Source organism: Natrix helvetica (genome assembly GCF_964273705.1).
Source record: "Natrix helvetica genome assembly, chromosome: 5".
NCBI classification, from domain to species: domain Eukaryota; kingdom Metazoa; phylum Chordata; class Lepidosauria; order Squamata; family Natricidae; genus Natrix; species Natrix helvetica.
The window spans coordinates 28,129,405-28,155,785 of record NC_138551.1 but is presented as its reverse complement, the minus strand read 5'-3'; the positions used below and the strand labels follow the sequence as shown (position 1 = coordinate 28,155,785).

Here is a 26,381-nt window from a genome sequence, read left to right as displayed (position 1 = left end):
CTGTCGGGGGGTCTGCCACGGGCAGGGGGCAGCGGCTGAGGGCATCAGCGTGCCCAATGTGCTTGCCCGGGCGGTAGAGCAGAGTGTAGCTGTATGCAGCTAGGAACTCTGTCCACCTAGTCATGCGCGGCGAAAGAATGGGAGGGGTCGGCTTGTTACCTGCCAAAAGCCCAAGGAGTGGCTTATGGTCGGTGAACAAAGTAAAGTGCCGACCATAGAGGTAATCATGGAACCTCTTAATCCCTGACACTGCAGCCAGAGCCTCCTTGTCAATCTGGCTGTAGTTGCGTTCTGCAGAAGTCAGTGTCCGGGAATAAAAGGCTATGGGGGCCTCCGAGCCATTGGGCAGCACATGGCTCAGGACCGCCCCCAAACCCACGGGGGAGGCGTCACAAGCAAGAGTCAAAGGCAGCTTGTCCGAATATTGGACGAGGACTGCCTCTGACGTCAGCAAGTCTTTGACAGCTGCAAACGCATGCGCTTCGCGGCTGCCCCAGCGCCTTATGCGGCAGAAATGGCGCGTAGAAGTTAAGCAAGCCAAGGAACGCCTGCAGCTCCGTCTTGGAGGCAGGCGTGGGGGCGTTCCTGATGGCTGCTACCTTGGAAGGGGTGGGGTGAATTCCTTGGGCATCAATTGTGAAGCCCAGGAAATCAACCCGGTGCACAGCAAATGAGCATTTGCTGCGCTTTAATTTTAAGCCCACGCCCCTGAAACGCTTGAGGACCTTCACTAGTACTTCGATGAGGCCCGATCGGCTGCTGGCGGCGATCAGGACGTCATCGAAATACGGAACCACGCCAGGGAGCCCATGGAGCAGCCGCTCCATAAGGCTCTGGAAGATCCCCGGGGCTACGGAAACGCCGAATTGCAAGCGGCGGCAACGGAAAGCTCCACGGTGGGTGACGATGGTCTGCGCGGCCGCCGCCTCATCATCCACCGGGAGCTGCTGGTAGGCCTGCGCCATATCCAGCTTCGCAAAGATGCAGCCCTGCCCCAAAGAGTGGAGCAAGTGCTGCACTACCGGAACTGGATAGGGGTTCGCCTGGAGGGCAAGGTTGATGGTGGATTTAAAGTCGGCGCAGAGGCGAATGGACCCATCCGCCTTAACTGGGGTGACCAAAGGGGTCTCCCACTTGGAGTAATCCACCGGCTCCAAGACTCCCTGCGCGACGAGCTTGGCTAGCTCCACATCAACCTTTGCCCTCAAGGCGAAAGGCACCCTACGGGCCTTCAGCCTAATGGGGGCAACCTGGGGGTCTAGGTTCAAGGAGATGGGCGTTCCCTTATACGCCCCCAGCTGCCCATCAAACACATCAGAAAATCTGGCAAGTACATCGGCCACGTCAGGGGGCGTGGCCACCACTTGCCTTACCCCGTGCACTGATAGGCCAAGTGCCGGGAACCAGTCAAGGCCCAGGAGGGCCGGCAAAGGTTTTTCCACTACTAGGAGGGGAAGGCACCCCGAAAAGTCCCCGTACTCCACCCGCACCAGGTGACAACCCAGGGTAGGAATTAGAGTCCCCTGGTAGTCCCGTAGGGTTGCGTCTGGGGATGAGAGCTGGGTCTTTGAGATGCCTGGACAGAGGTGGGAGAACTCTGCCCACGACAAAAGGGATCGGGATGACCCCGAGTCCACCTCCATGGTGCAGGGGGAGCCCTCAATGAGGAGCGACGCCTTGATGCGCTCCGCACCTGCACCCGTATGGAAGGCCAACTCTGCGGGGTTGGCGTGGAAGTCAGCGTCCACGGCGTAGCAGCCTCCGTGCGAAGGCTGCTGCTGCTGCTGCTGTCATCCAGCACGGCTTCCAGGTCGCTGTTTGACGGCAGCTGTGGTCGGGATGTCATCTGGACGCTGTCGCAAGGGGAACTGCGCTCGGCAGACCTGGGCCAAATGTCCTTTCTTAAGGCAGCGGCGGCAGACCGCGGCCTTAAAGGGGCAACCCGAACGGTCGTGGTTGCCTCCACAGCCAAGACAAGCGGTCACAGCTTCTCGGGCTCGCTGAGGGACGCGTCTTCTGGAGGACTGGCCAATGCGCGCCACCGCGCCCTCCTCAGGGTAGTCATTTGGCAAGGGAACTAGTTCGTCCACCAGGCAAGTGCGGCCTGGCGGAGGCGGCAGGTTGAACATCTCTGCCATTGACTCGTCGGAGAGTTCAGCCGCCCTTGCTTGCTCAATGGCCCCAGTCAGTGTGATGTCCGCTTGTGACAGGAGCCGCCGGCGAAGGCGCAGATCTTTCACGCCGCTGACGAACTGCTCCGTGAGGTTGCGATCGAGGTTGGCAAACTCGCACCTCATCGCCGCTGTGTGAAGCGACTGGAGGAACTGGCTCACCGACTCCTCCGGCTTCTGGACACAGCGCCTGAAAGCATAGTGCCTCGCCACCCAGGATGGTGTGGGGGCATAGTGGCGCTGAAGACGCTCCGTTAATGTAGCCCAGTCCAGAGAATGGACTGGCTGAGGGGCGGCTAGTGAGCGAACGGCGCTAAACATTGGCGTGCCGCAGCAGCTCAAGAAGAAGCTGCACTTCTCATCATCTGGTACATCGCGACGGCCGTTGGCTATCAGATAGCACTCGAAGCGCTCCAGGAACGCTTCCCAAGTCTCGCCGTCGCAGCCAAACGGAACGAAGGTTGGCATCGCCGACATGGTCTCCTCAGGGATCGAGCTAGGCTGGCAGGAACGGGTCGCCGGTACGATTGTGCCAAGATGGAACGTTTGGTGGGTTAGCGGCTGTATCCCACCTTCGTCGCCAGTGTTAGGTAGGCACAAAAGGCGAGCAGAGTCGTGAGGAGAATTAACCAGTCTTTATTGAACACAACAGTCTCGACAAATATACAGGAGAGAATCAATGCAGGGTTCGTCTGACAGCTATTTATATGAAGCTGTCAGACAACACAGCCAATCCCCAAGCCAGAGTTTCCCCGCTCTCAGCCAGGTCGCGTCTTAGCCAATCAGACGCGACCTGGCTGTTGCTAGTGCAGATGCCGGCTGTCAGGGGGAATTCCCTGACGTCATCTGCCTGGACACAATAATGACCACAGAGATGTCTTTGGGCAGCGCTGGCTCTTTGGCTTTGAAACAGAACTGAGTACTACCCCCTAGAGTTGGGAATGACTAGCGCATCACTGCGAAGGGAACTTTTACCTTATTTATCCTGACCACATAGTCTACTATGGTAGGGATGGAGGTCGAAGAAGGGATTTTTCTAGTCTGTATGCATATTTGTGTTGGGTTGTTGGTGTAATTTTGATTCTCATACTATTCTATAAGTGTTTATTTCCATTTCATTTCAGTGAAGCAGCTCTGAAAGCCAATTTTGTCTTTTAGGGAGTGGAGGGATGATAGTTTTGTTCGCTCACTATGTGAATTTGGAGCTTGCTCATTTGAAAAGATTTCTTAATACAATTAGTTTTCCTTCTATGAACAGATGGTTTCAAATGTTCATCCTTGCAGTTTACCTTTAGAATTTATAAATTAAGGAATCCAAACTCAGAAAAAAGAAGAAACCCCAGAAGTGTATTTTTTAAAGTGAAATAATGCAAATTTACACAACCAAAACTATCATAAGCATGTTAAACTATACTCACAGAAAACACTAGTTTGTAAATTATGGTTAAGAAACAACAGTATCCATGTTTCCATAAGATACCAGACTAAAACAAAGTTAAATCTTAAGACATGTCACATAACATACTAAGACAATGAACATGTGTTCACTCACATGCACAGGCAAGATTTTGTCAAGGTACTATGTAAGCCACAACTTAATAGCCTGTTCAACCTCAGCTAAAGAGACAATAGCATATGTTTATTTGGAAAGTGAAAAAATATTGCTTAATATTGTCTCTGAATAGATGTGGACAAGATTTAAGAAAATTTCTAAGAAATTACACTATGATCTTTCCACTATAGATAAAAACTGAAAAAACTAGATTCTAGTAGTTGTCGATATTTTACAAGACTTCCAAAATATTTGAACAGGCATGAAATGAGACAAAGTAGCTCAAAGGTACTCGGAACACAACTGCATTTGAGTATCATAATGAAAATCAAATAAAGGTCAGCCTTCCCAAGACAATTATTGTCAAATGGATGGCACTAAAACATCACATTTTTAATTTAAATTATGGAACAGTGTCCAAACATATAAACCAAATTAATTTATTCTGAACCTAGGGCTGGAATGTTTGAGTGGATAATAAAGTTTTTAAAATGAGTGTTTTAGTGTGTTCCATTTTAAAAATTGTTGATATAACACAGCGATCAGAAACCTTAAACACTCAGAGCCACAAAAGTCCTAACCGGAAGCCCCCATTCAATTCTAGAGCCGACTGGAAATCCGGTTCCTCACCATAGAATTTCTTCCTAGCATGGTGTCCTTTTTCCTCTACTTGCCCTAACCAGAAGCCCTATCAATTGTGGCTCTGACCGTAAAACCTGCCCCTTGCCATAGAGTCTCCTCCTGGCTTGCCCTGCTTCCCCCCTAACCAGAAGCTCGTCTCAAAATTGTGGTTCTGACTGGCAACAGGGAGCCACAGCAGAGGGATGAAAGAGCCACATGCGGCTCCAGAGCTGCGGGTTGCTGAGCCCTGATATAATACACGTTAAAGAAATGGAAACTGGAAAAAATGCACTATTGGGGGTAATCTTGTTCAGTTTGTTCTATTCTGCCACTTTAGCTATTTTTGCAATATACAGTTTACAAAAGGTGTATCCAATCTGCGCCCCTAAGCCTGGATAGCTAGTAATGCAACCACACAAAGTTTATAGAAAGCAAAGGAAGTTTATTATTTATATACATTAATTGCATTATATATTTTATATGTGGCCATAGGCAATTTCTTTTCTGTCAATGTGGCCCAGACAATTCAAAAGGTTAGACACCCATGGTCTACAACCTATTTTGTACATCAATATTGCTTGCTTCAAAGGCTATTTTCTGGGGAGGTTTTCCCCACAGCAGGAAGGTACTTTAAAAAAGTGTATTTCTGAACTTTGGAGCATAGAATTAGAGCCAGGATTGAGTGGTGGATGGGGTTAAGTTATATATTAAAATCAATTTAATTTAAGCTGGAAATTAATTAAAAAGAAAGTTCTAGCCACTTGGACTATGGGCTGAAAGCTTATAAAATGCATGCTCTTGGATCAAAATGAATTTGGATTAAGTATCAGGTGTAAGCTAACATTTCTAGGCATTGGTCCAAATATTTACTTTTAAACATGAGGGGTTGAAGTGAAGGTCAACTCTACAAATGCCACTTTATCCATGCCAGTATTTTGTCTGTGAGCTTTGTTTCTGATACCTCTGCTATGTAATTGCCAGAGAAACAACCAAATCTTGCTCAGATGAGGCCAAGCTTCACTAATATATCCATTAATATATCCACCCATCCTGGCACCCAGAAAGGTTTTTTCAATGAGTGGCTAAGTTTGCTGATCTAGTGTGCCAATCTGTCTGGCCATCAAGTAAACCTAAGAATGAAAAGTAACAAAGCCACAGTCTTAGGGTAACATAACTTTTCTACAGGTTCTTACCTGGCTACAGTGTCTCATTAGAATACATGGAAGCTAATTTACTGACATTTCCTTATCCAAACTATGTCTGCCTTAAAAGAGGTACAAAGGAAATATCCTTTTAAAAATCATTGGCATGAAAGTATTCAGTCCAAACTCAGCAGAGGTGAGTAAAAGATCTACCATTCTTGGTATTTTTATATTATTATCCTTTAAAAAATAAAGCAGCTGCAGATGTTTTTGTGTTTCCCTTTATAGTCTGGTTATTTATTTATTTTCAAAATCAGGTGCACGAGTTTGAAACTGCTTAAATTAAATATTTGCCCTATTAAGCCACACATTCAAATTGAATCATGCCTTCTTTGAATTATATTTGAATGATCAGTAATAATTCATATATTATTACTGCAACTCTCCCAATTTGCATCTTAACTGCCAAAATAAATTACCAACCTATCCTATCTGCAACATAATATAACTAAACTAAAGTATGTCTGATTTAGGTTGATTCAACCTTCCATCCTTCCAAGGTGGGTAAAATGAGGATCCAAATTGTTGGAGGCAATATGCTGACTCTCTGTTTAGAGAGGGCTACAAAGCACTGTAAAGCGGTATATACAGTAGGTCTAAGTGCTATTGCTATTACTATTTTCCAGTGAAATACATTGGAATCCATTTTACTATGCTGAGTATATTGCCTTGACTGATTGATAATTTAGAGCATGGCTATGTTTTTTACAAACCTGAGTAGCAAAGTGACTTATCATTTAGAAATGAAATTCTAAGCACTTGTTACACTTACAAAGATATCAACATGCACAACTTTTTGCTGCCAACCACACTTTTCTTTTGATGATATACTCCCCAAAATAGACAGGACCAGGACAAAGAAATGAGCAAGTCAAGGACAATAACTAAATTTGATTTGTTTACCTTTGAGCTGTATGAAATTAAGTAAATTCAATTGTTATGATTGCTCCCCATACACTTAATCATCTCCCCCCTTTGTATCATTTAAAAAATTGTACTTTACTGGAAAGTTTTGAAAGTTCTCTGGAATAACATTCAAAGGTTGAAAGAGGCCTCAAGTTATGAACCTTGGATATAAAAGATTTCAGTACTAAATTACACACTACCTGTCGAGGGGTCCTTTCCGACTTACTTCTGCACCACTCCCAGTCAGAGAGTTCTGGTTTCCGGCCCTCTTCATGAGACAATCTTCTTTCTGGTCCTTCAAAAAAAGTTCCTTTTTCAATATTCCGGATCTCTTCTTTCTTATGTGACATTTTATCAGACGTTAGGCAGTCTATGAATGTATCCCTGCTGAAGTCTTTCGTGGCATCTGTGCTGTCAACATTTTTGCAACCAGCAATATTTTTACACATGGAGCTGTCCACCACAGAAATGGTGCTGAACTCCAGTTTGCTGCTTTCTTTTTGAGTTCCTTTTGTGTTCTCACAATCGCAGTTGAGCAAGCTGTGGTAGGATATTGAATTGCTACCATCACTGTGGTGATTGTCATGGGATATCTTATAGATTCCATAACCTTGTTGAAAGGACAAGTTGAATTCAAAGCCTCTTCTTTTGGCTAAAGAAAAAAAAAGAAAGCAAATCATTGCATTAAAACAACTAGAAGCCGGCAGGACAGTTAATAGTTTTTTTTTTTAAAGTACACCATAATTTTAATAATTGGGTTGACAGTAAATTTTATCAAAACATATATTTTAAATCAATGTTTAAAACATTAATTGACAAAATAGGAAATAGCTGAAGCCAAAGTGTGTTTGCACAACATTCTTTACTGGGGCAGGGAGTAGGTCAGTATAAACATGACAATCCAATTAGCACCAGACAGTAGAGGTTTTAGGTGTAAACATACTATGGCTCATCACTGTGCAAACTGGAACAAAGGTTAACAAAAGGTTTACCTTATTTTTCGTTGCTGGCAAGGAGATCAAAGTTCTAAAGTGATTGCTCTAAGGACCTCTTGTCTTACTTTCTCTTTGCTTTTTATTCCTTTGCAGCTCATAGAGGGATTAAATAGAGGAAGACATAGGCTGGGGTGAGTGAGCCTTCCCCAACTCTCCTCTGGCAGAAATGTTGACCAGGCCAACAGATGTTTTTTAATGCTTAAAAAAAAGCAGCAGGAAATAATTATCTCCCAGACAGTATGGGAACTGGGCAACCATCCAAAAAAATCTGCCCTTCATTTGATCATGTGCAGTAGATGGACAAAGGGAAATCAGTCACACAGTCATTATGAGTGTGTTTAAAATTGTACTAAGTGTAATAAAGGTATTTTGCACATTTATTATTTATTTATTTATTTATTTATGACTTCAAGAGACGTATATCATAACATTTGGAATGTGAAATGAAAATTTCTTAGAACAAGAGCATAGTTATTTCCCAGCTATCAGAAAACAGTTTTTTATATTGGTTCTATTAGGAACTGTGCACTTTATGAAAGTGTGTTAAATTTATACTGGAAGTAAATTAAATGACCTTATTGTAACAGAAATAATATAAAACTAAATTCTAATTTGACTTGGAGCTAACATTTTCAGTGTCCTGAAAATGAAAATATTGCTATATATTTGTACAATATATACTACAATATAATAATATACTATTAGTATACTTTTGCTAAAATATATTATATATTCTATTCTATTCTATTCTATTCTATTCAGCCTTCACCTTGTTTTCAGGGCTTGGATATAGTTTTACTTCAGTGTCACAAGTCCAATATATACCTCCAGAAACAAAGCCTATAATATTCTAATGAATCTCAGATCCAAAGTGAATCACACTGACCTCAATGAGATTTACTTTTTGGTAACTTAATATAGCATTGCAATAAAGTAAATTAACTTCTCCTACTGATGTAAACTTAACTTCACCCTTATATTGTTGGCTGTTTAAAACAATGAACTCTGAAAATATTCTGATAAAATTCAGACTATATAAATTAGTCATAAAAGGTCACCTTGAGTTAAAAGGGAATTACATATAAGTAAGTAATAGGATTTTTATTTTTTAATGTCTTGAGAGTAATAGAAGTACGAACAGAGACTTCTGAAGTGACCACTCTTGCTGGTAGAGATAGATGGTAAAGTTAAAAGTAATATTCAAAGCAGTGAGGCAGGCATAAAGAAAGCTAACCTGCCTAAGAAAAGAAAATCCAAAATTAAGTCTGGAAAAAGGCAATAGCAAACCACTTTGTACTTTTATCAAGAAAATAGTATAGGCATTGTTAAAACATTGTGTGCCAAGTGATGAGACTTCTAGTATGAGAAATACTTCTCTTGTTACTGAGGAAGAACAGTGGACTTTCATAGGCAAATAAGGAGGTAAAGATAAGGCATCACCAAAAGAGTAAGAAAGTCTAGATATCAATGGTGCCAATACTGAGAAGAAGATTTTCTTATTTTTCAAAAACACATAACATTATAACATGGGATGGCATGAAATGAATGCAACTTGATTTTTTTTAAAGTGGAAATGAAGTCTTTTAAACTGAAACTTTAAGAATATTTAAACATAGGTGGTCTGGAATGAGTTACTTCAAATCATATAATTGCATACTATATTATTATGGAACTGGACAGTACAGTATAAAGAAATTGAGTAACAATAATACTAAAAACAAGCACCTCTAAGCATGTGCCTAGTTATGACTAAATAAATGGTAGAGTCATATCTATAAGAATTGGAGTATAGCCAACAACTGTATAGACAAGTGTTTGTCCTCACTACAAATGGAAGATGTTGGGAAATTGCAAAATAATTGAAGTAATACTATAAGGGTGATTGCCATGCAAACATTGGAGAAATGGAGGAACTAAAAACCATAAGAAGATTTGAAAAAATGCAATAATGGAGGGGAAGTGTTAATATATAAACACATGAAAAAAATATTTATTGCTAACCTCTTTTTAAAGCAACATAAATGCATATTATACAGTATATAGTACATGAGCATTACTGGATGTACTATAGCAGAATCAAACAAACTATAATTAGAAAAAGAAGATGGAAAAATGCAATCCAATGCAATCCAGGCAGTCAAGCAGTTTCAGAAAGAAATGGAGGAAGATACTGTAAATATTTGGGTTAAAGGTAAAAGAACATGAAAAGAAAAATAGAAGTGTTAAAAAAGAATTCACAAGAAATCATGGGAAAATGATTCTAGATAGGAATACTTAGAACTATGTAATCACAAAAGAGATATATAATTGAATCAAATGAGGTTGAATGCATATGAAAACAAATGGAATTATACAATTATAGAAAGCATTTTCAGAATATGTTCAGGAATCAGTCAGGTATGATAGCAAGCAAACCAGGTATCGCATAAGAAAACAGTGGAGCAAGTTAATACATATTTGCACAGATTAAAGATGCAGGAGAAGAAGCAGTCACTATGCTAACAGTTCTCTGTCAATAAATATAGAAAAAGATTTTGTAGCCTAAAGATTATAAAATATTGGTGAATATACCCATGTTGACATGGTTGATTAGGTCCTTATGCAAGCAAAGTTCAAATTCAAATTTTACAAAGAAGATGTTTACACAGATTTCTACAAATAAGAGAAATCAGATTATTTTCTTTGACTCTGATGATTCTTCTGACAAACTTTTACAATAAACTAGAAGTTGTTGCAGAAGCCAAATTTAGAGAAAAATAATGAATAGGAAAAAAAATGAGACAAGGATATATCTTTCAAGACAGAAGGAAGCGAAGCGGAGCGGGTGGGAGGAAATAACATTCCTATAAGGGGAATTCCAATCACGACGGTCGTAGGGAGGGGCAGGCGCGAGGACACTAGAAGAACGTATAGTCGGTTGGGAGACCGGGGCCACTGGATACGCCCGGTCGCTTGTACCAACCCCCGCAGACTAGGTGGACAGGATCAGCAGAGCCTGGGCCTTAGGCTGATGTTATGTAACGCGAGGTCCGTGGTTAACAAGGCCCCCCTCATCAGTGACTTGATCACAGAGGGGGAGCCGGAACTCGCAGGAATAACGGAAACCTGGTTGGGCCCGGAGGGGGGGTTGCCCCTCAGGGAAATGTGCCCTCCAGGTTACCGTGCATTCCACCAGCCACGGGCCCAAGGTAGGGGTGGGGGAGTAGCAATTATCATCCGGGACGACCTGGCACCGAGAGAATTCACTGTGTCGCAGACATCTGGTTGTGAGTCTCTGGGCGTAAAGTGGGGCCCAGGGAGTCAGTTGGGCCTGTTGATAGTATACCTGGCTCCCCGCCATACATCAACGGCCCTGCCCGAGCTCCTCGAGCGGATCGCGGAGATGGCGGTTGAGACCCCCAAACTACTAGTGATGGGGGATTTCAACCTGCCGTCGACGGGAAAGGCATCTGAGGTGGCCCGGGAATTCATGGCTTCCATGACAGCCATGGGTCTGACTCAAGTAATTCAGGACCCCACTCACGAGCGAGGCCACATTCTGGATCTTGTGTTTGTCTCCGACCAGTGGACGAGTGATCTGGGAAGAGGGCATTTAGTCATCACGCCCCTGTCATGGTCAGATCACTCACTTCTCCAGCTGGACTTCCCTGGCGCTACTCCCCACCGCGGGGAGGCGGAACCAGATTATCCCAGATGGTTCCGCCCCAGGCGCCTGATGGAACCGGATAGGTTCCAGGCGGAGCTTGGGCCACTTCCTGCTGACCTGTCCCGCCCCCGGGCTGAAGACCTGGTAGCCGCATGGAATAGTGCGGCTGCCGGTGCCTTGGACCGGGTGGCGCCTCTGCGGCCTCTCCGACGGCCACGATCGACCCGGGCCCCCTGGTTTAACGGGGAGCTAAGGGCGATGAAACGCCTTAGGAGACGCCTGGAGAGTAAGTGGAGATCCTCCCGCTCCGAAGCTGACCGAACACAGGTAAGAGCCTACATAAGGACCTACCTTGTGGCAATAAGAGTGGCCAAACGTCAGTATTGTGCCACTCTTATAGCATCCGCAGAGAACCGCCCTTCCGCCCTGTTTCGGGTGACCCGCTCCCTTCTGTCACAGGAGCAGCGGGACCCCCCATTGCAGGGCAGGGCAGAGGAATTTGGAGAGTTCCTGCAGGATAAAATCGATCATATCCGGAGAGGTTGGACCCACTCCAGTGCTCCAGTGGGGACGTCCGAGACTAGTCTTGAGAGACCATGCTGGGAGGAGTTTGACCCTGTTGTCATCGAAGATTTGGACAGGTTGCGCGGGCGACTGCGGGCCACCACATGTTTACTGGACCCGTGTCCCTCCTGGTTGGTGCTGGCCTCCTGGGAGGGCTCACGAGGCTGGCTACTGGGACTGGTGAACGCTTCGTTGGGGGAGGGCCTGATGCCGGCCGCCTTGAAAGAGGCGGTGGTCAGGCCCCTGCTCAAGAAGCCTTCTCTGGACCCAAAGGAGCTAGCAAATTATCGTCCTGTCTCCAACCTTCCTTTTTTAGCGAAGGTTGTTGAGAGTGTGGTGGCTCAGCAGTTTCCGCGCCACCTGGAGGAAGCTGATTATCTAGACCCGCGCCAGTCCGGCTTCCGACCCGGTCACAGCACGGAGACGGCCTTGGTCGTGTTGGTGGATGATCTCTGGAGGGCAAAGGATGGGGGTTGTTCCTCCATCCTTGTCCTATTAGATCTCTCGGCGGCCTTCGATACCATCGACCATGGTATCCTATTGCGCCGGCTGGAGGGGTTGGGGGTTGGAGGCACCGTGCTACGGTGGTTCCGCTCCTACCTCTCTGGCCGGACGCAATGTGTGTTGATGGGGGAGCAGAGGTCGACCGCAAGGCCCCTCATTTGTGGGGTCCCTCAGGGGTCGATCCTCTCGCCTCTCCTGTTCAACATATATATGAGGCCGCTGGGCGAGATCATCCGTGGTTTTGGGGTGAGTTACCATCTGTACGCTGATGATACTCAGTTGTACATTTCCACCCCAAACCACCCCAACGAGGCTGTCGAAGTGATGGCCCGGTGTCTGGAAGCCGTACGGGTCTGGATGGATGACAACAGGCTCAGGCTCAACCCCTCCAAGACAGAGTGGCTGTGGTTCCCGGCTTCCCGATTCAATCAGCATACTCCATCGCTGACCATCGGGGATGAGCAATTAGCCCCGGTGGAAGGGGCGCGCAACTTGGGCGTCCTCCTTGATGATCGGCTGACCTTAGAAGATCACGTGGCGGCCGTGGCAAGGGGGGCGTTCCACCAGGTTCGCCTGGTGCGCCAGTTGCGGCCCCTTTTGGACCGGGAGGCCTTGCGCACAGTCACTCACGCGCTGGTGACGTCCCGCCTGGACTACTGTAACGCTCTCTACATGGGGCTCCCCTTGAGGTGCGCCCGGAGACTGCAGTTGGTCCAGAATGCAGCCGCGCGGGTTATTATGGGGAGATCGAGATTCTCCCATATAACACCTATCCTGCGCGAGCTGCACTGGCTTCCTGTGGCCTACCGGGTGCGCTTCAAGGTACTGGTTACCATCTTCAAAGCGCTCCATGGCACAGGGCCCAGTTACCTGCGGGATCGCGTCCTGCCCCATACATCCCTGCGACCCATTCGCTCACACAGAGAGGGGCTACTCCGGGTGCCGTCCTCTAGAGAGTGCCAGAGGGCGATGCCCAGGAGTAGGGCCTTCTCTGTGGTGGGCCCTACCCTTTGGAATGACCTCCCCCCAGACATCCGGACAACAACCGACCTTCGCTCCTTCCGTATGAAGCTGAAGACCTACCTGTTTTGTCAAGCCGGCCTGGCATAACGTTACAATCTTGCCACCCCAGGTCATTTTATAACGGGAAATTTTGTTTTTTAAAGTTTTTAGAGTTTAATATTTTTGGGGTTTTAAATTTTGTAAGTATGTTTATTTATGGACTTATTTTTACCTCCTCTGTACGATATATGGTGCTATCTTGATTATTGCTCTGTACGTTGCCCCGAGTCCCTGTGGGGAGAGGGGGCGACTAATAAGTTCAATAAAATAAATAAATAAATAATAAATCTTGTTGCCATACATGTCTAATAGAGGTTTAGTGTCATAAATAGTAAACAAATGGAAAGATTGGCCATTCTTCTGTTTTGATTCTAGATAAGAATTTAAGATGTGAGAACATTGTCAGCAGAGAGTGAGACAACTCTCACAATGAAAATATGCATTGTGAAAAATCTGGGTTAATGTTATTATTAATGGTAAAGGATTTGAAGTGATAATTTTGTTTCCTTGGACTCAAGGATAGATAGTCAAGGTCAGTGTGCTGTAGAATAAAAAGCAGATTAATCCTAATGAGGAAGGCACTGATAGTGTCATGAAAGGATAGTTCTATGACAACAAAGATCAGAACAATTACAATTATAATCTTTCCACTGGCAATATATGGCTGTGAAAGCTGCTATTGAAAAGAGAGAGAAAGATAATTGCCATCAAATTACAGACCTGAAAATTATTACTAAGAGAATCATGGATTTTAAGAAGAACTCATCAATCCTTGCTGTCCCAAAATGAATTAGAAATACAATTTTATGTTTGGAGATATATTTAATTTCTGTGGAGGCTAGAGCTTGGCTTTTACTTGTCAACTTTTGACTAAAATTAATTTTCTTCCCTATAAGTCTGGCCCCTTTAGCCTTTAGGGACTGCTTTAAATCAATGTGGCTTAAGAAAGCTACTGATAAAATCCATTTATTGAGTTTTCAATGCAGAGCCTCTGCTCCTTAGGCTTTGAAAATGCCAGATGTGCTCTCAAGCCTCAGATATTGTTATTAAGAGTAATCTACTGTTAAATTCACAGTCTAAGCCTGGTGATAACTTAATAATTCAAGATTTAACCAAGGACCTAAGAATTTTTTAAGGTAGTGCCTAAATATATAGGCAGTTCTAAGTAGGGTGAGGTGTTTGTAAGGTGAGAATAGGGGAAACTACGGTGTTCAGGTCCAATAAATTAAAAAAAAATTCAAATATTGAAGGAATCCTTTGGGTATTGCTCTGAGGGCTCCAATCAAGATTGAGATAAATGCAGATTTATTTTTTTCATAAGTATACAGTATTGTGGTTTGACATAGTCAGCCAGCTGTTCAGATTCTTATTATTTAAATTTATTCATCAACCCAATTCTAGGGAACACAGCACTGCCTTCATTAGTCATCTTTGGATGGTCAAAGAATACTCCACTGCATCACCACCTATACCCATACAGAGATAGTTCATTACAGCCATATGTTCCTCTATTGTTCCTATAATAGGGACTCTAGGATGACTCAAACACTTCATCCTAAAGACATATTTAAGGACTTCAACAGGGAAGACAAGCGGCTTAAGTGTCAGCCTCTAACATTATTTGTATTCATAAGAATGTTTCCAAGTTCAAATAGCTCCTACACAGTAGGTATTCTTAAAAAAATCAAAATGACAAGGAGCTTCAACAAATACTCTAGAGCTGTATCCACCTGCCCAGAAAAAGAAAAGGCTAATTAAATCGGGAATTGTCGGGTGCTCCAAATAAATTGAAGGGAATGAATATTTGACTTCTCACTATCTTGTCTATAACTATCTTAACAGTCATCTTCTGAGAGCTCTCATTGTATGTTCTCAGAATTCCAAATCTGCAATTAAATTGATTAATTACAGGTAGTCCTTGACTGGCAACAGTTCATTTAGTGACTGCTCAAAGTTACAATGGCATTGAAAAAAGTGACTTATGACCATTTTTTACACTTATGACCATTGCAGCATCCCCATGGTTACGTGATCAAAATTCAGACTCTTGGCAACCAACTTATTAGGGTTGTGGTATCTCAGGGTTGTGTGATCACTTTTGGTAACCTTCTGGCAAGCAAAGTCAACGGGGAAGCCATATTCACTTAACAACCATGTTACTAACTTAACAAGTACAGGGATTCACTTAACAACTGTTGCAAGGAAGGTTGTAAAATGGAGCAAACAAATATCTCACTGAGCAACAGAAATTTTGGGCTCAATTGTGGTTGTATATCTTGGATTACCTGTAACATTGATTCTGGAATACAGGCTTAATGGTAGTGATCCTAGTGTCTCCAGATGTTTCAAGCAACAGTCCTCACAATCTCCTCTCATTGGCTCCCTTAACTGCATCTGATTGGAATTAGATTACTAAACTTCTAAAGAGCACCAGGTTGCCTATTCCAATTGCCTCTTGCTACTCCTATCCTTTGTAACAGAATATGTTAGAAATAAAAGTGAGCTGTAGTTGCCACCAAAAGTAGCCATAAAAATAAAAGATTTTAAAGTAGGTGATATTGTTTTTAGAGACTATGATTGTATGTTTAATAAATTTAGTTCTGCCTGGGGCCATAAAGATGAGGTAAATATTTAATTTTGGGGCAGAGGGGAGGAATAACATTTAGCATAAACAAAACGAGAGAAAAGGTTTGGCTTTACATTGTTAGATAATTGTTGGATCACCATCTGCTATACATTTCTTTCTGCAAATATTTGATCAAAGCCAGAAATATGCAGAAGGTGTACACATTGTTTCTTAACATAAAGCAAACACGGAAGAAGGCTGTGGAACAGGGGTGTCAAATGCCATTTCATTGAGGGCTGCATCAGGGTTGTGTTTGACCTCAAGGGGCTGGGGTGGGCGTGGTCAGGGTGGGTGTGGCCAGTGCAATATCACTCATGTCAGAGGCACCTGTGGTGGCCCGAGCCCCAGCAAAAACGGGCTCCTGAGCTCCATTTTCACTGGCAGAGGCATATGGCCCGTCCTTTGCTATTTCCAGGTCAGCCCTATGGGCCAGATCTAAGCACCTTACGGACTGGATCTGGCCCATGGGCCTTGAGTTTGGCACCCTTGCTCTAGAAGATTCAGAGGATACATCCTTTTGGACAGAAATGATCCATTTTGCTTTGGGAATGAATTGTGAATAAAATTGTACTTCACAATCACTGAACTTTATTGTATATGGGTTGCCTTCATGGGCAGTTTGAAACTTTGGCTGTTAATGAGACATGGAAAATTAAAACAATCCACCATGTGAACTGCTATTAACTTTGATGAAAGAAGAGTGTAAAATCATAGCAATTCTCTCCCACCACTATTTGGTCTTATTTTATGCAACAGAAGCTGAACTTTTGTCAGTCATATTGATCTTCCAATACCACAATGGAGTCTGCATTTTAAAATAAGTCAGATCAGGCCCAAAGAAAGTGTTTCAATAAATTTTTTTAAAACGATATAAAACTATAGGTTTTACATCCCCTTGGATCTGCAGTATGCGACAGAAGGACTTGATAATGTCCCTTTGGAAGAAGCAGTATAACCTCTTTCCCCATCCTTCCTCCTTACCTTTGTTTTCCTCTGATGACGCTGTATAGATGCTCTTTCTACAATTGATAATGCAACCACAAGGCAGGTGACTCCAGTGCTCTGACAAGACAAACATCGGAGTGACAGTGACAGCTAGCAAAGTTAGCAGGAAGCTGAATATCTCAAAGGAAAGATTGTGAAACCCAACAGTGTATTGAACAACCATTTGTATCTGAAAGAGAGAGGTATTCCAGAGAAATTAAGCAACAGACAGCTGGCTTGTACAGAAGCGATCACATATTATGCTCCCTGTCCTAAATATATGCTCCATAGGCTTCCCCAGAGTTGAATATTGGCATCTTAGAAAACAAAGACATGTTCCAGACAGGTGTACAGGACTCTCCTAAACCTGCTACTCACAAATAAATGCCACTGAGTTTGGTAGAGCTGACTGTTACTTAGCATGGCAATGTATGTCTGCCATATGTTGCAATCCTATAGAGGTAGTACAAGTGATGCTATTCCTCCCAACAACCTCATTTACTTGTGGATCATCTTTTACAATCCACATAATATGGCAGGCAAAACCAAAGCCAAAAGTAGCCAAAACCAAAATTGCACACCCTGTATCATTGCGTTCACCAAACATATTTATGAGCACATTTATCTCTGCTCTGCTCATGGTAAGGCTAAGACCCAGATTTGGATGGCTCATGGTCCATTAAGCCCTAATGTTCTTTGTTAGGCTCATCCAGTAGCTTATACAGAAATTTGGCTGAGGATATAGTTACAGGGCCATTGCAAAATAATGGACACAACAACAAGCAGTCTGTGCTGCCTATCAAAAGACACCCAAAGCCATTTGCTCTCTAATATACAGCAGAAAAACATTCCTGTTCTCCTGGAATTTGTCTCAACTGAGCTTCCGCATGTGTTTGAATCTTGACAGATGTCGAAAAGGAACTGTTCTAACACAAGTCCCATCTGTGCCTCTCAGAAATGCCAGTTGATTCAAGTGAAACAATAAATATTGATGCCTGTTCTGTAGCAGAGAAGTAGCTTCAACCCTGAGCTATTAATAAAGGGCCATTTGAGTTATTGCAAGGAGGTGGAAAGGTACCCTTGAGAAGATCACGTTGATAGATGATTTGCACACTGCTTTCATTATGCAGAGCTTCATAAATAAAGAAGCAAGTCCTTGCCCCATGGATCTTACAATTTTAATCTCATCAGTAAGGGCAAAGGGAGGATTGCTAGAGGAGGTTACAAGGGAAGAATGTGAGTGAATGCAGCTCTTACTACTGGATTGGCAACTATGCATTGCTTCTGAAATAAATTCTTACGTGTCTAATAGGGCTTATTTTTAGGGAAGAGTACACAACAATACACACACAAGTCTTAGACCAAACTGATGTAAAAAATTAAAGTTCATCAGTGAATGTAGGATTGGAAAAGGGCTCTGAAGAAATAACAGATTTCAAAGTATTGCTCCCTAAGTGCTGGCAAAAATGGGATTCACAAATGCAATAGGGCACTGAATGTGGTGTAAGAGATACATGACAAAAACAAAACAAAACACGTGTAAACAAATTGCCCTATCTGCAATCTATTGTCACAAACTTCAAGACAGTAATTCTTATTTTTTTTTAAAAAAGGAAATAGAAAATAATGAAATTCTTCTAGTCATTTGTGAATACTTCTGAATTACATGGCTACAGGCAATTCACCACGAAAAGGTGTGCCTTGCAGCTAATAAACAAAGCAAGGAATATTTGGCAGATGCCAAAACAAACAACCTAATTCCCAACTGAACTGCATGAAGCATAAGAGCTTGGTTTATTCCACCTAGTTTTCCCCCCTTGGAATCATTCAACAAGATGTATTTGTAGAAAACTTGTGCTAGAATAAAACTAGAATTATAAAGTAGTTGTCTGGAATCTTTCTTGCATTTGACTATTACAAACCATTCGGCAAAACAAATCTCAATCATCTGAAAAGTAATTAAAATCTTACTCATTCCCTTAAGAAAACACCAATATATGTGCATTTTGAATTCCTGAACATTAAATAAACCAGTATTAGAAATATATACATTCAGTTGAAACTACAGTAATGTACCCAACTGTTTGACTAGACAAGGAATACTTTAAGCAGTAGCCAAACTGAATAAAGAAATACAAAGCAAGTGACACAGTAGTCATTAAAAAAATCTTGCTTAACCAATGTTTTAAACACAAGATGCAAGTTTTCAAATTGGACACAAGCTGTAGCTTAATTTACTCTGTTCTGCTGCTCCCCACTTCCAAATATCACTAGATACTGCTTAACAAAGCCTTTAGAGATAAGGAAAAGAAATTTGGACAAGTTTTTTTTTTTTTTACCATCATTGGGAGCCAAAGAATGACTTTGGTCAGAGCAAGAATTAGCGAGAAACGTTTCTGAGCAAATTCCACAGTGATGTTCCGGTTGTTAGGTGGCACATTTTGTGTGCCGTAGTGGTCCAAGTGACAGTGGTCAGCTGGACTTTGTCTGATAACTGGGTCAGAGTTCTGACAGTGCTTCTGGGTTTTATTCATAGTGTCTTCTGTAGGAAGAGAAGATGTGTGACTTTCAAATGGAAGGATCCCAGAAGAAAAATGGCCACCAGTGATTTGATGATAATCATCATAAAAATGCTGTTGCTCATCTGAACACAGCAATTGATAAATAAGAGGAACGGAGAGTATAATTAGGAGACAGAAACACAATGAATAGATTATAAAGAGAAACAGGATATACGAACTGGAACAGTCAGCAAAACATCCCCAGGAGGTGGGAACATAGGTGCCCCAGCCACATAAAGGCAAAATACAAATCAGCAGGCAGGCAATCCAGATGGTAAGAACAGCCCATATCATGCTCACTGGCCTCTTGGTGGCCCCTTGGCTCTCTCCCGTTTTATTGAGGCTGTAGAAGTTATAGGAAACTACAAGGGACCCCATCAAGTTGCTGGAGAAGCCCTGAAATAAGTACAGTAGCGCTGAAGTGGTACACACAGTCTGGGGAAGCATCTCATTCAACCAAGGCTTGAGCATAAAAATTGTTGCTGGCACCACACTAATCAGATCATCCACACTTAGAGAAGTTGCAAGCATTGAAACTGTACTTTTGTTCTGCATTCTCAGCAGGGAAACTAATGAATAGATGCTACCCAGCAGGGTTAGGAATGTGATGACAAAAGTCAAGCAAAATATAAAAAGGTTCAAAGATTTTTGGTCTTTGGGTATATCCACCATTCCCTGGTTGGGGGAGCTTGTCCCATTTAATGAAACATTAATATGGGTGACTGACATTGTCGCCAGGATGGTTGGGATAGCTGGGGTTGATGTTACTTTACCTTCTCACAGATTCTTTGAGTTCTCATCCGATGAAAACATTGTTAGCTCCACAGTAGATTCCTCATCTTCTCTACCAAGTTTATTCTTGGACTATACAGATTTTTTCCCCCTTTTGAATGCCTGCTTAGGATGCTCCCAAGTAGCTCACACTGTTAAAAGGAGCATTAATGTTAAGTCCCAAGGAGCAAAAAATTCCAGCCAAGAAAATAAAGCACAATAATTTCTCCTTTCCTCAGTTCTTTGTCAGTCCTTTATAATCCTCAGAAGCGGTAAAGTTTAGCCTTAAAGTAAAAAGCCGATGTCAAAAACGTGCCGTAAGAGAAAGCAAGCAGAATATCAGTCTCACACTGCCGGCTTAGGAGAAACTATAGCAGAGGGGAGGGAGGGAAATAACCACCAGAAGCTCTTTGGTTCAGTCTGCACAATTCAGAGCTGCAGGAGGGAGGAGTCAGATATAAGCAGGATAGCAGAAGAGAGTGCAAGAAGGATATCGCAAAGCAGAGCTGCTCTCAGATCATAAGCAAGCAAGACTCTTTGCAAAGCCACACCTTCACCTTCAGCACTGATCCATAGAAACAATGCAAACAATGATCCAACAATTAATGTCATCTCTTTCTCCCAGCCCCAGAACTACTGCACAGCTGTTGTTGGATGGGATACACAGAAGATGAAATCCAAGTGCAACAACTTTCAGAAAGGCTCTGAGGTCAAAGCCAAAGCATTCATGGGGTTTGGGGTCCTCAGATTGTACATTCCTGTGCTAGAATTTTGGGGGAAAATAATTGTAGTTGATGTCAACATTATTTTTAATCATTGCAACAGGTTCTTAAATCAAAACTGGAGGCAAGCCATCTGTTGAGTGCGTAACACCTGGTCTCTTTGACTCTCTGAAACTGCCTCTGTTGCTGCCTCTTATCATAAAGGAGGAAAGGAAGCCAATGAAGATGGCTTGGGGATGATTTGGCACAGATAGCTTTAGAGCAATGTCTCTAATTTGGCACTCTACATCAAAGTTGGAATTGCAGATTCCGTAATTCTTACATTGGCTTCACATTCACAGTGCTGTCTTTCTGCATTCAACACATCAATGGCCATCTCACTATGATAGTCTCTGGATGCCATTTCTTGCTCACAAACTGTTTCTGATTACAAGCTTGGGGGAGTTATGTATGAAAAACTTGATCAATAATACAGCATATTGAATTTCATCTTACTCTGCTCCCATCACATTTTATCAGTGAGTTCTCACAATCTTTATCGGTATGGCTCAGCCCCTAGCCCTGTTTTATTCTGGAATTAAAATCAATGCTGCGTTGGAATGACATAGTTGGCAAGAAAAATGGAAATGATCCAGGAAAAGCGCCTGAAGAGTTCTTTTTCTCTCTTCCACAGTACTCAAAATCTTAACCTTTTTTGTTTGTTATATGCTAAGCAGACTCTGAAAGAAGAGAATTGAATCCGTATTCTAGGTTTTTTGGGCTGCCACAGATGGGTACTCTAAATCCCATAGTCCAATCTGATATACAGTATCATGGCTGAAAAGATTCAGGAAATAAATTGCTACTCGAAGATCAAAATACTGTTTTCAGAAAAATGAGTTACATGTTTAGATTTCTATTCGCTATAAAGCCTGAAAGGTAGATTTTATGACAGGATCTTCCAAGAGGTGCCTTGGGCTGTTTATTTCCTGAATCAGTAGTACCAATGCAAGGTGATTTGGGATACTTTATGGACTATAGTTCTTGCCTGAAGATCTTTCCACTCATCGGTTCATGAGAGACATACTAAATGAAATATTAAAATTCAAACCAATTTCTCAGTCTGAACAATTCATTTCACACCCTGTAGAATCCAATAGCTAGGCTTTGCTCTTAGGTAGGCTGAAGCAGTTGCTTCAGATTGAAGATGTTATGAATGAGAATCCATTATTAATTTTTTGTGTGTGTGTAAAAGTGTTTTATTTTTTAGACAAACAAAGACAAACAAAACATAAAACCATCATCAATTACATATAGCATGTCGTTTGGTTACAAGCATTTGTGCAACACCACTTTCAATTGTATATAAAATCACAGATTGTCCATCAAATATACATAGGTACATTATTATCATTATACATCATTTGTTCAGCTACAATTGTTATTCCTTCATTTTAAACAAAATATTCTAGATATTAGATTCATATATATATTCCATTGCATCATTCTTAGTCTATTTAATAATAATATGTCTTTATCGCATCACCTATATCATTCTATTATTCTTACAGTATGGGGGAAAAAAAGAAAAAACATTCTCCAACAGTTTTCATTTCCATGTTTTTTTATCTAACCACTGATAGAACAGATCCCATACCTGATAAAATTGTTCATCTTCTTGTTCTCTAATTTCAAGTGTCAATTTTCTCATTTCAGCACATTCCATTATTTTTTGAATAACTTCCTCCTGCGTTGGTATTTTCTCATTTTTCCAATATTTTGCAAATACAATTCTAGCTGCAGTTAAATCATTTACAATCAAATATTTCAAATCTTTGTTTTATATTTCCAGTATAATTTCCAATAAAAAGATCTCTGGTTTAAAGTCTATGTGTTTTTGTATCATTTTCTCCAGATTTAAGTTCACTCTCTGCATTCAACATTTCACCATATCTAACTGTTTGTTCCTTTTTGAATATTATTGAATATGAAAAAGCTTCAATAGTTGATAGCCAACCTGGAATTTTAAGTAATATTGCCTTTTGATTTTCTCCTAATTTACTAACAAAGCCTCCTGTAAATAGTGTCTTCTAAAATACCCCTGTGTTTTAATTCCCTTATCCCTTATATATAACTATGATGGAGTTAACTGAAGCGCTTAAAAAACAAAACAGCGGAAAGGCCCCAGGCCCAGACGGGCTGCCAGTAGAATTTTCCAAGACACTCCAGGAATCATTGTCTTTTCCATTATTAGAAGTTATGAACAAGGTGATGTCAGAGGGGAAGATACCCAAATCATGGTCAGAAGCATATATTACACTTCTTCCAAAAGAGGAGGTGGATCTATTACAAATTAAGAACTACAGAGTTCTTAATTGAAGTTATTTACTTCAATATTAGCAGAACGACTCAAAAAAATATTTAAATAGTTTCATTCACTCTGATCAAAATGGGTTTTTACCAAAGAGACAAATTAAGATAATATGAGAATAATACTGGACACACTTTGGAGCAGTGATGTGCAGTCAGGGGAGGCAGGGGAGGCATAGCCTCACCACTGTCATCATGAAAAGAAAAAAAATGTAAAAGGAAAAAGGCGAAAGCTGAGGTCAGGCTGAGCTAGTTGCTGCCTCACCATGGATGACTCTGCTTAACTGTTTAAAAAAGCCTCTAAAAAAGCACCCTCTACTATGAGGCAGGAGAACTGCATGCCTCATCTAGTCTGACTTTAGGCGTTTTATGATCACTCGAGCAGAGTTAAGCAAGGGTTAAAAGGCTAAAAATTCCTGACATAGGTAAGGCACGCAGTTCTCCTGCCTCATAGTAGAGGGCGCTCATTTGGGCGGGGCTTCTTCAGAGGACCGGAGGCAAGAGCAGAGTTGAAAACCTCTCTGAAACAGCTGGAAAAGATACGTGTGGGTCGGAGGGAGGGGGAGGAATTCAAACTTCATCCTCCTGGTGTGGGGCTTTGGGCAAAGGCTGGAGGGAAGCACTCTGGCTCACTTGTGCTCTCCCTGGGGTGTAGTTTGATTGCAGGCAGAGCCATGTTGCCTTTTCAAACCTGTAATCAGTGAAGCTGGGCTGGATCCTTCCAGGACTGGGGAAAGTGTGTATGCTCCAGTATGGCTCTTTGACTGACTTCCTGCCTCCTCCTGTGGTCTCCTCGCTGGTCCTCTTCCTTCCAATCCAACTTTGTGTGTGTGTGTGTGTGTGTTGGTTTGAGAGAGAGTGAGTGAGAGAGAGGGAAGGGGGTAGGAGAGATAGTCCAATCCAACTTCTCTGTGTGTGTGTGTGTATGTGTGTATGTGTGTGTGTTTGAGAGAGGGGGAAGGAGGGAGAAAGGGAGGAAGGAGGGGAAGGGAGAAGAAAAAGAAAAAGAAAGAAGGAAACTTCTTTCGCAAAGGAGAAAAGCATGCTGTCACTTTAAATCAAAACTGAGCATGCCTGGCTGTGGAATTCTGGGGGTTCAAGTCCACAAGTCTAAAAAAATTTGAAACCCACCACTGTGTCAGTGCCTCACCAGCCATAAACCTCACCACACGCCACTGCTTTGGAGTATTATGAGGCGCACCCAGAAAAACAAATGGCTTTGATGTTCTTAGATGCACAGAAAGCATTTGATAATGTGAATTGGCGATTTATGCTTCTACAACTAGAACAGATGAGTTTCGGTAAGAAATTTACCCGAGCCATACAAACCATATACCATAAACAAACGGCAAAAATAATGATAAATGGAGAAGTGACAGATTCTATTGAAATAAAGAAAGGGATGAAACAAGACTGCCCACTATCACCTCTACTTTTTGTTTTAACATTAGAAGTTTTAAATAGAAAGATCAGAGAAGAAAAAGAAATGAAAGGAATGAAAATCCAAAAAGAGGAATATAAATTTGCATTTGCAGATGATTTGATTTTTATCCTAGAGGATCCATTAGAAACTGCACCTAAATTGATAGAAAGAATAGAGGAATATGGAAAAGTAGCAGGTTTGAAAATAAAGATAAAACAAAGATTCTGACAAAGAATATATCATCAAGACAAAAGGAAGAATTGGCAGAAGTCTTGGGGATTCAAGTCACGAATAAGGTTAAATATTTGGGGATATATTTAACTACAAGATGTAGCACACTTAAAGAGAACAACTACCACAAACTTAAACAGCAGATTGCGATTGACTTGATGAAATGGGAAAACCTACAACTATCAATGATAGGGAGAATATCTACAATCTAAATGAACATTTTACCCAGAATCTTATATTGTTCCAGACAATTCCAATCAAATTAGGGAAAGACTATTTTAATGATTTAAACAAAATAGTGCTGAAGTTTATTCAGGGGAAAAAAGTAAGAATAAAATTAAAATTGTTACAAGATGTGAGAATAAGAGGAGTATTGGGCCTGCCCATATAACTGGGAATTATATTATCAGGCAACAAGTTTGATGTGGATTAAGGAGTGGATTACATTAAGGAATTCCAGATTATTGACTGTAGAAGGACATGATTTATTGTTGGGATGGCATGCTTTTTTATGGTATAAGGGATTGATTAATTTTCTTAATGTATTCCTGCAGCGGAAAGGAGACAGATCCAATTGGATAATATTGTGAAAAGCAGTTCTCACTTCCAGACATAATGTAGACAATGTATGATTTATAGCTAGTACAAAGAATATATGTGGTAAAAATGTGATGTGAGAAAACTCTGTGTATGGCTTGCTTGGAAATATGCATGGGTATCAAGAAGAAAAGTATGTCTGAATTGATCTGTTACCAGATTTCAAGGTACCTATGATATTAGACCTAGCATGGCTTCCTGTATTTTGCTCTCCAATAAAAGAGAATAATCAACATAAGCAAGGGCATAGATATGCAAACAATGTGCAGATGGAAATTTAGAAACTATTGACATTCATTCATTCATTCATTCATTCATTCATTCATTCATTCATTCATATCCCACCTTAATTTTTTTATAAGTTTTATTACATTATCAGTGTAGAGTTTTAAAAAACTTTTTCCAAAAATCTAACATGAATCTTTACAAGATTATGAAAGCAAAATAAGATGGAATTTATTTTCTGTTACTTAAGATTAAATCTTATTTGGTACAATGACACTCGACTTCTAAGTGGGCATGTATGGGATCGGGCTGTAAAAAATGATCAAGAACCAAACTTGTGTTTGTTAAGCTCTGAATATTTTTTAAAAAAATATTGTTTGATCATAGAAAATAAAATACAAAACCGTAAAACAAACAAACAAAATAAAACAAAACAGAAACATAACAACAACAAAGAAAAAAATAGCTTACAAAAAAAGAGAGAAAGAAGTGGTAAATTAAATTTAACTTTTAACATGTTACATGTAAGAGCCACTCTGGCTGGGTGCTGAAAGAAAAAAAAGCAATAAATTATCCTCACCTTTTTCACATATAAAAGGAAGGAAGGAAGGAAGGAAGGAAGGAAGGAAGGAAGGAAGGAAGGAAGGAAGGAAGGAAGGAAGGAAGGAA

The 26,381-nt window shown here is 41.7% G+C and overlaps 1 protein-coding gene across 1 annotated transcript in view; it reads right to left on the bottom strand.

Annotated features, from left to right (window-relative positions):
• GPR149 (G protein-coupled receptor 149) overlaps positions 1-20,123 on the bottom strand; it is a gene marked incomplete at its 5' end in the record, with an annotated part of 47,093 nt that extends 26,970 nt beyond the window's left edge. The window contains 3 exons of the mRNA XM_081956578.1: positions 6,653-7,104; positions 16,831-17,023; positions 19,173-20,123. Coding sequence (XP_081812704.1) covers positions 6,653-7,104; positions 16,831-17,023; positions 19,173-20,123 — 1,596 coding nt within the window. The remainder of the gene's footprint in view (positions 1-6,652; positions 7,105-16,830; positions 17,024-19,172) is intronic.
• Between the last annotated feature and the right edge of the window lie 6,258 nt (positions 20,124-26,381).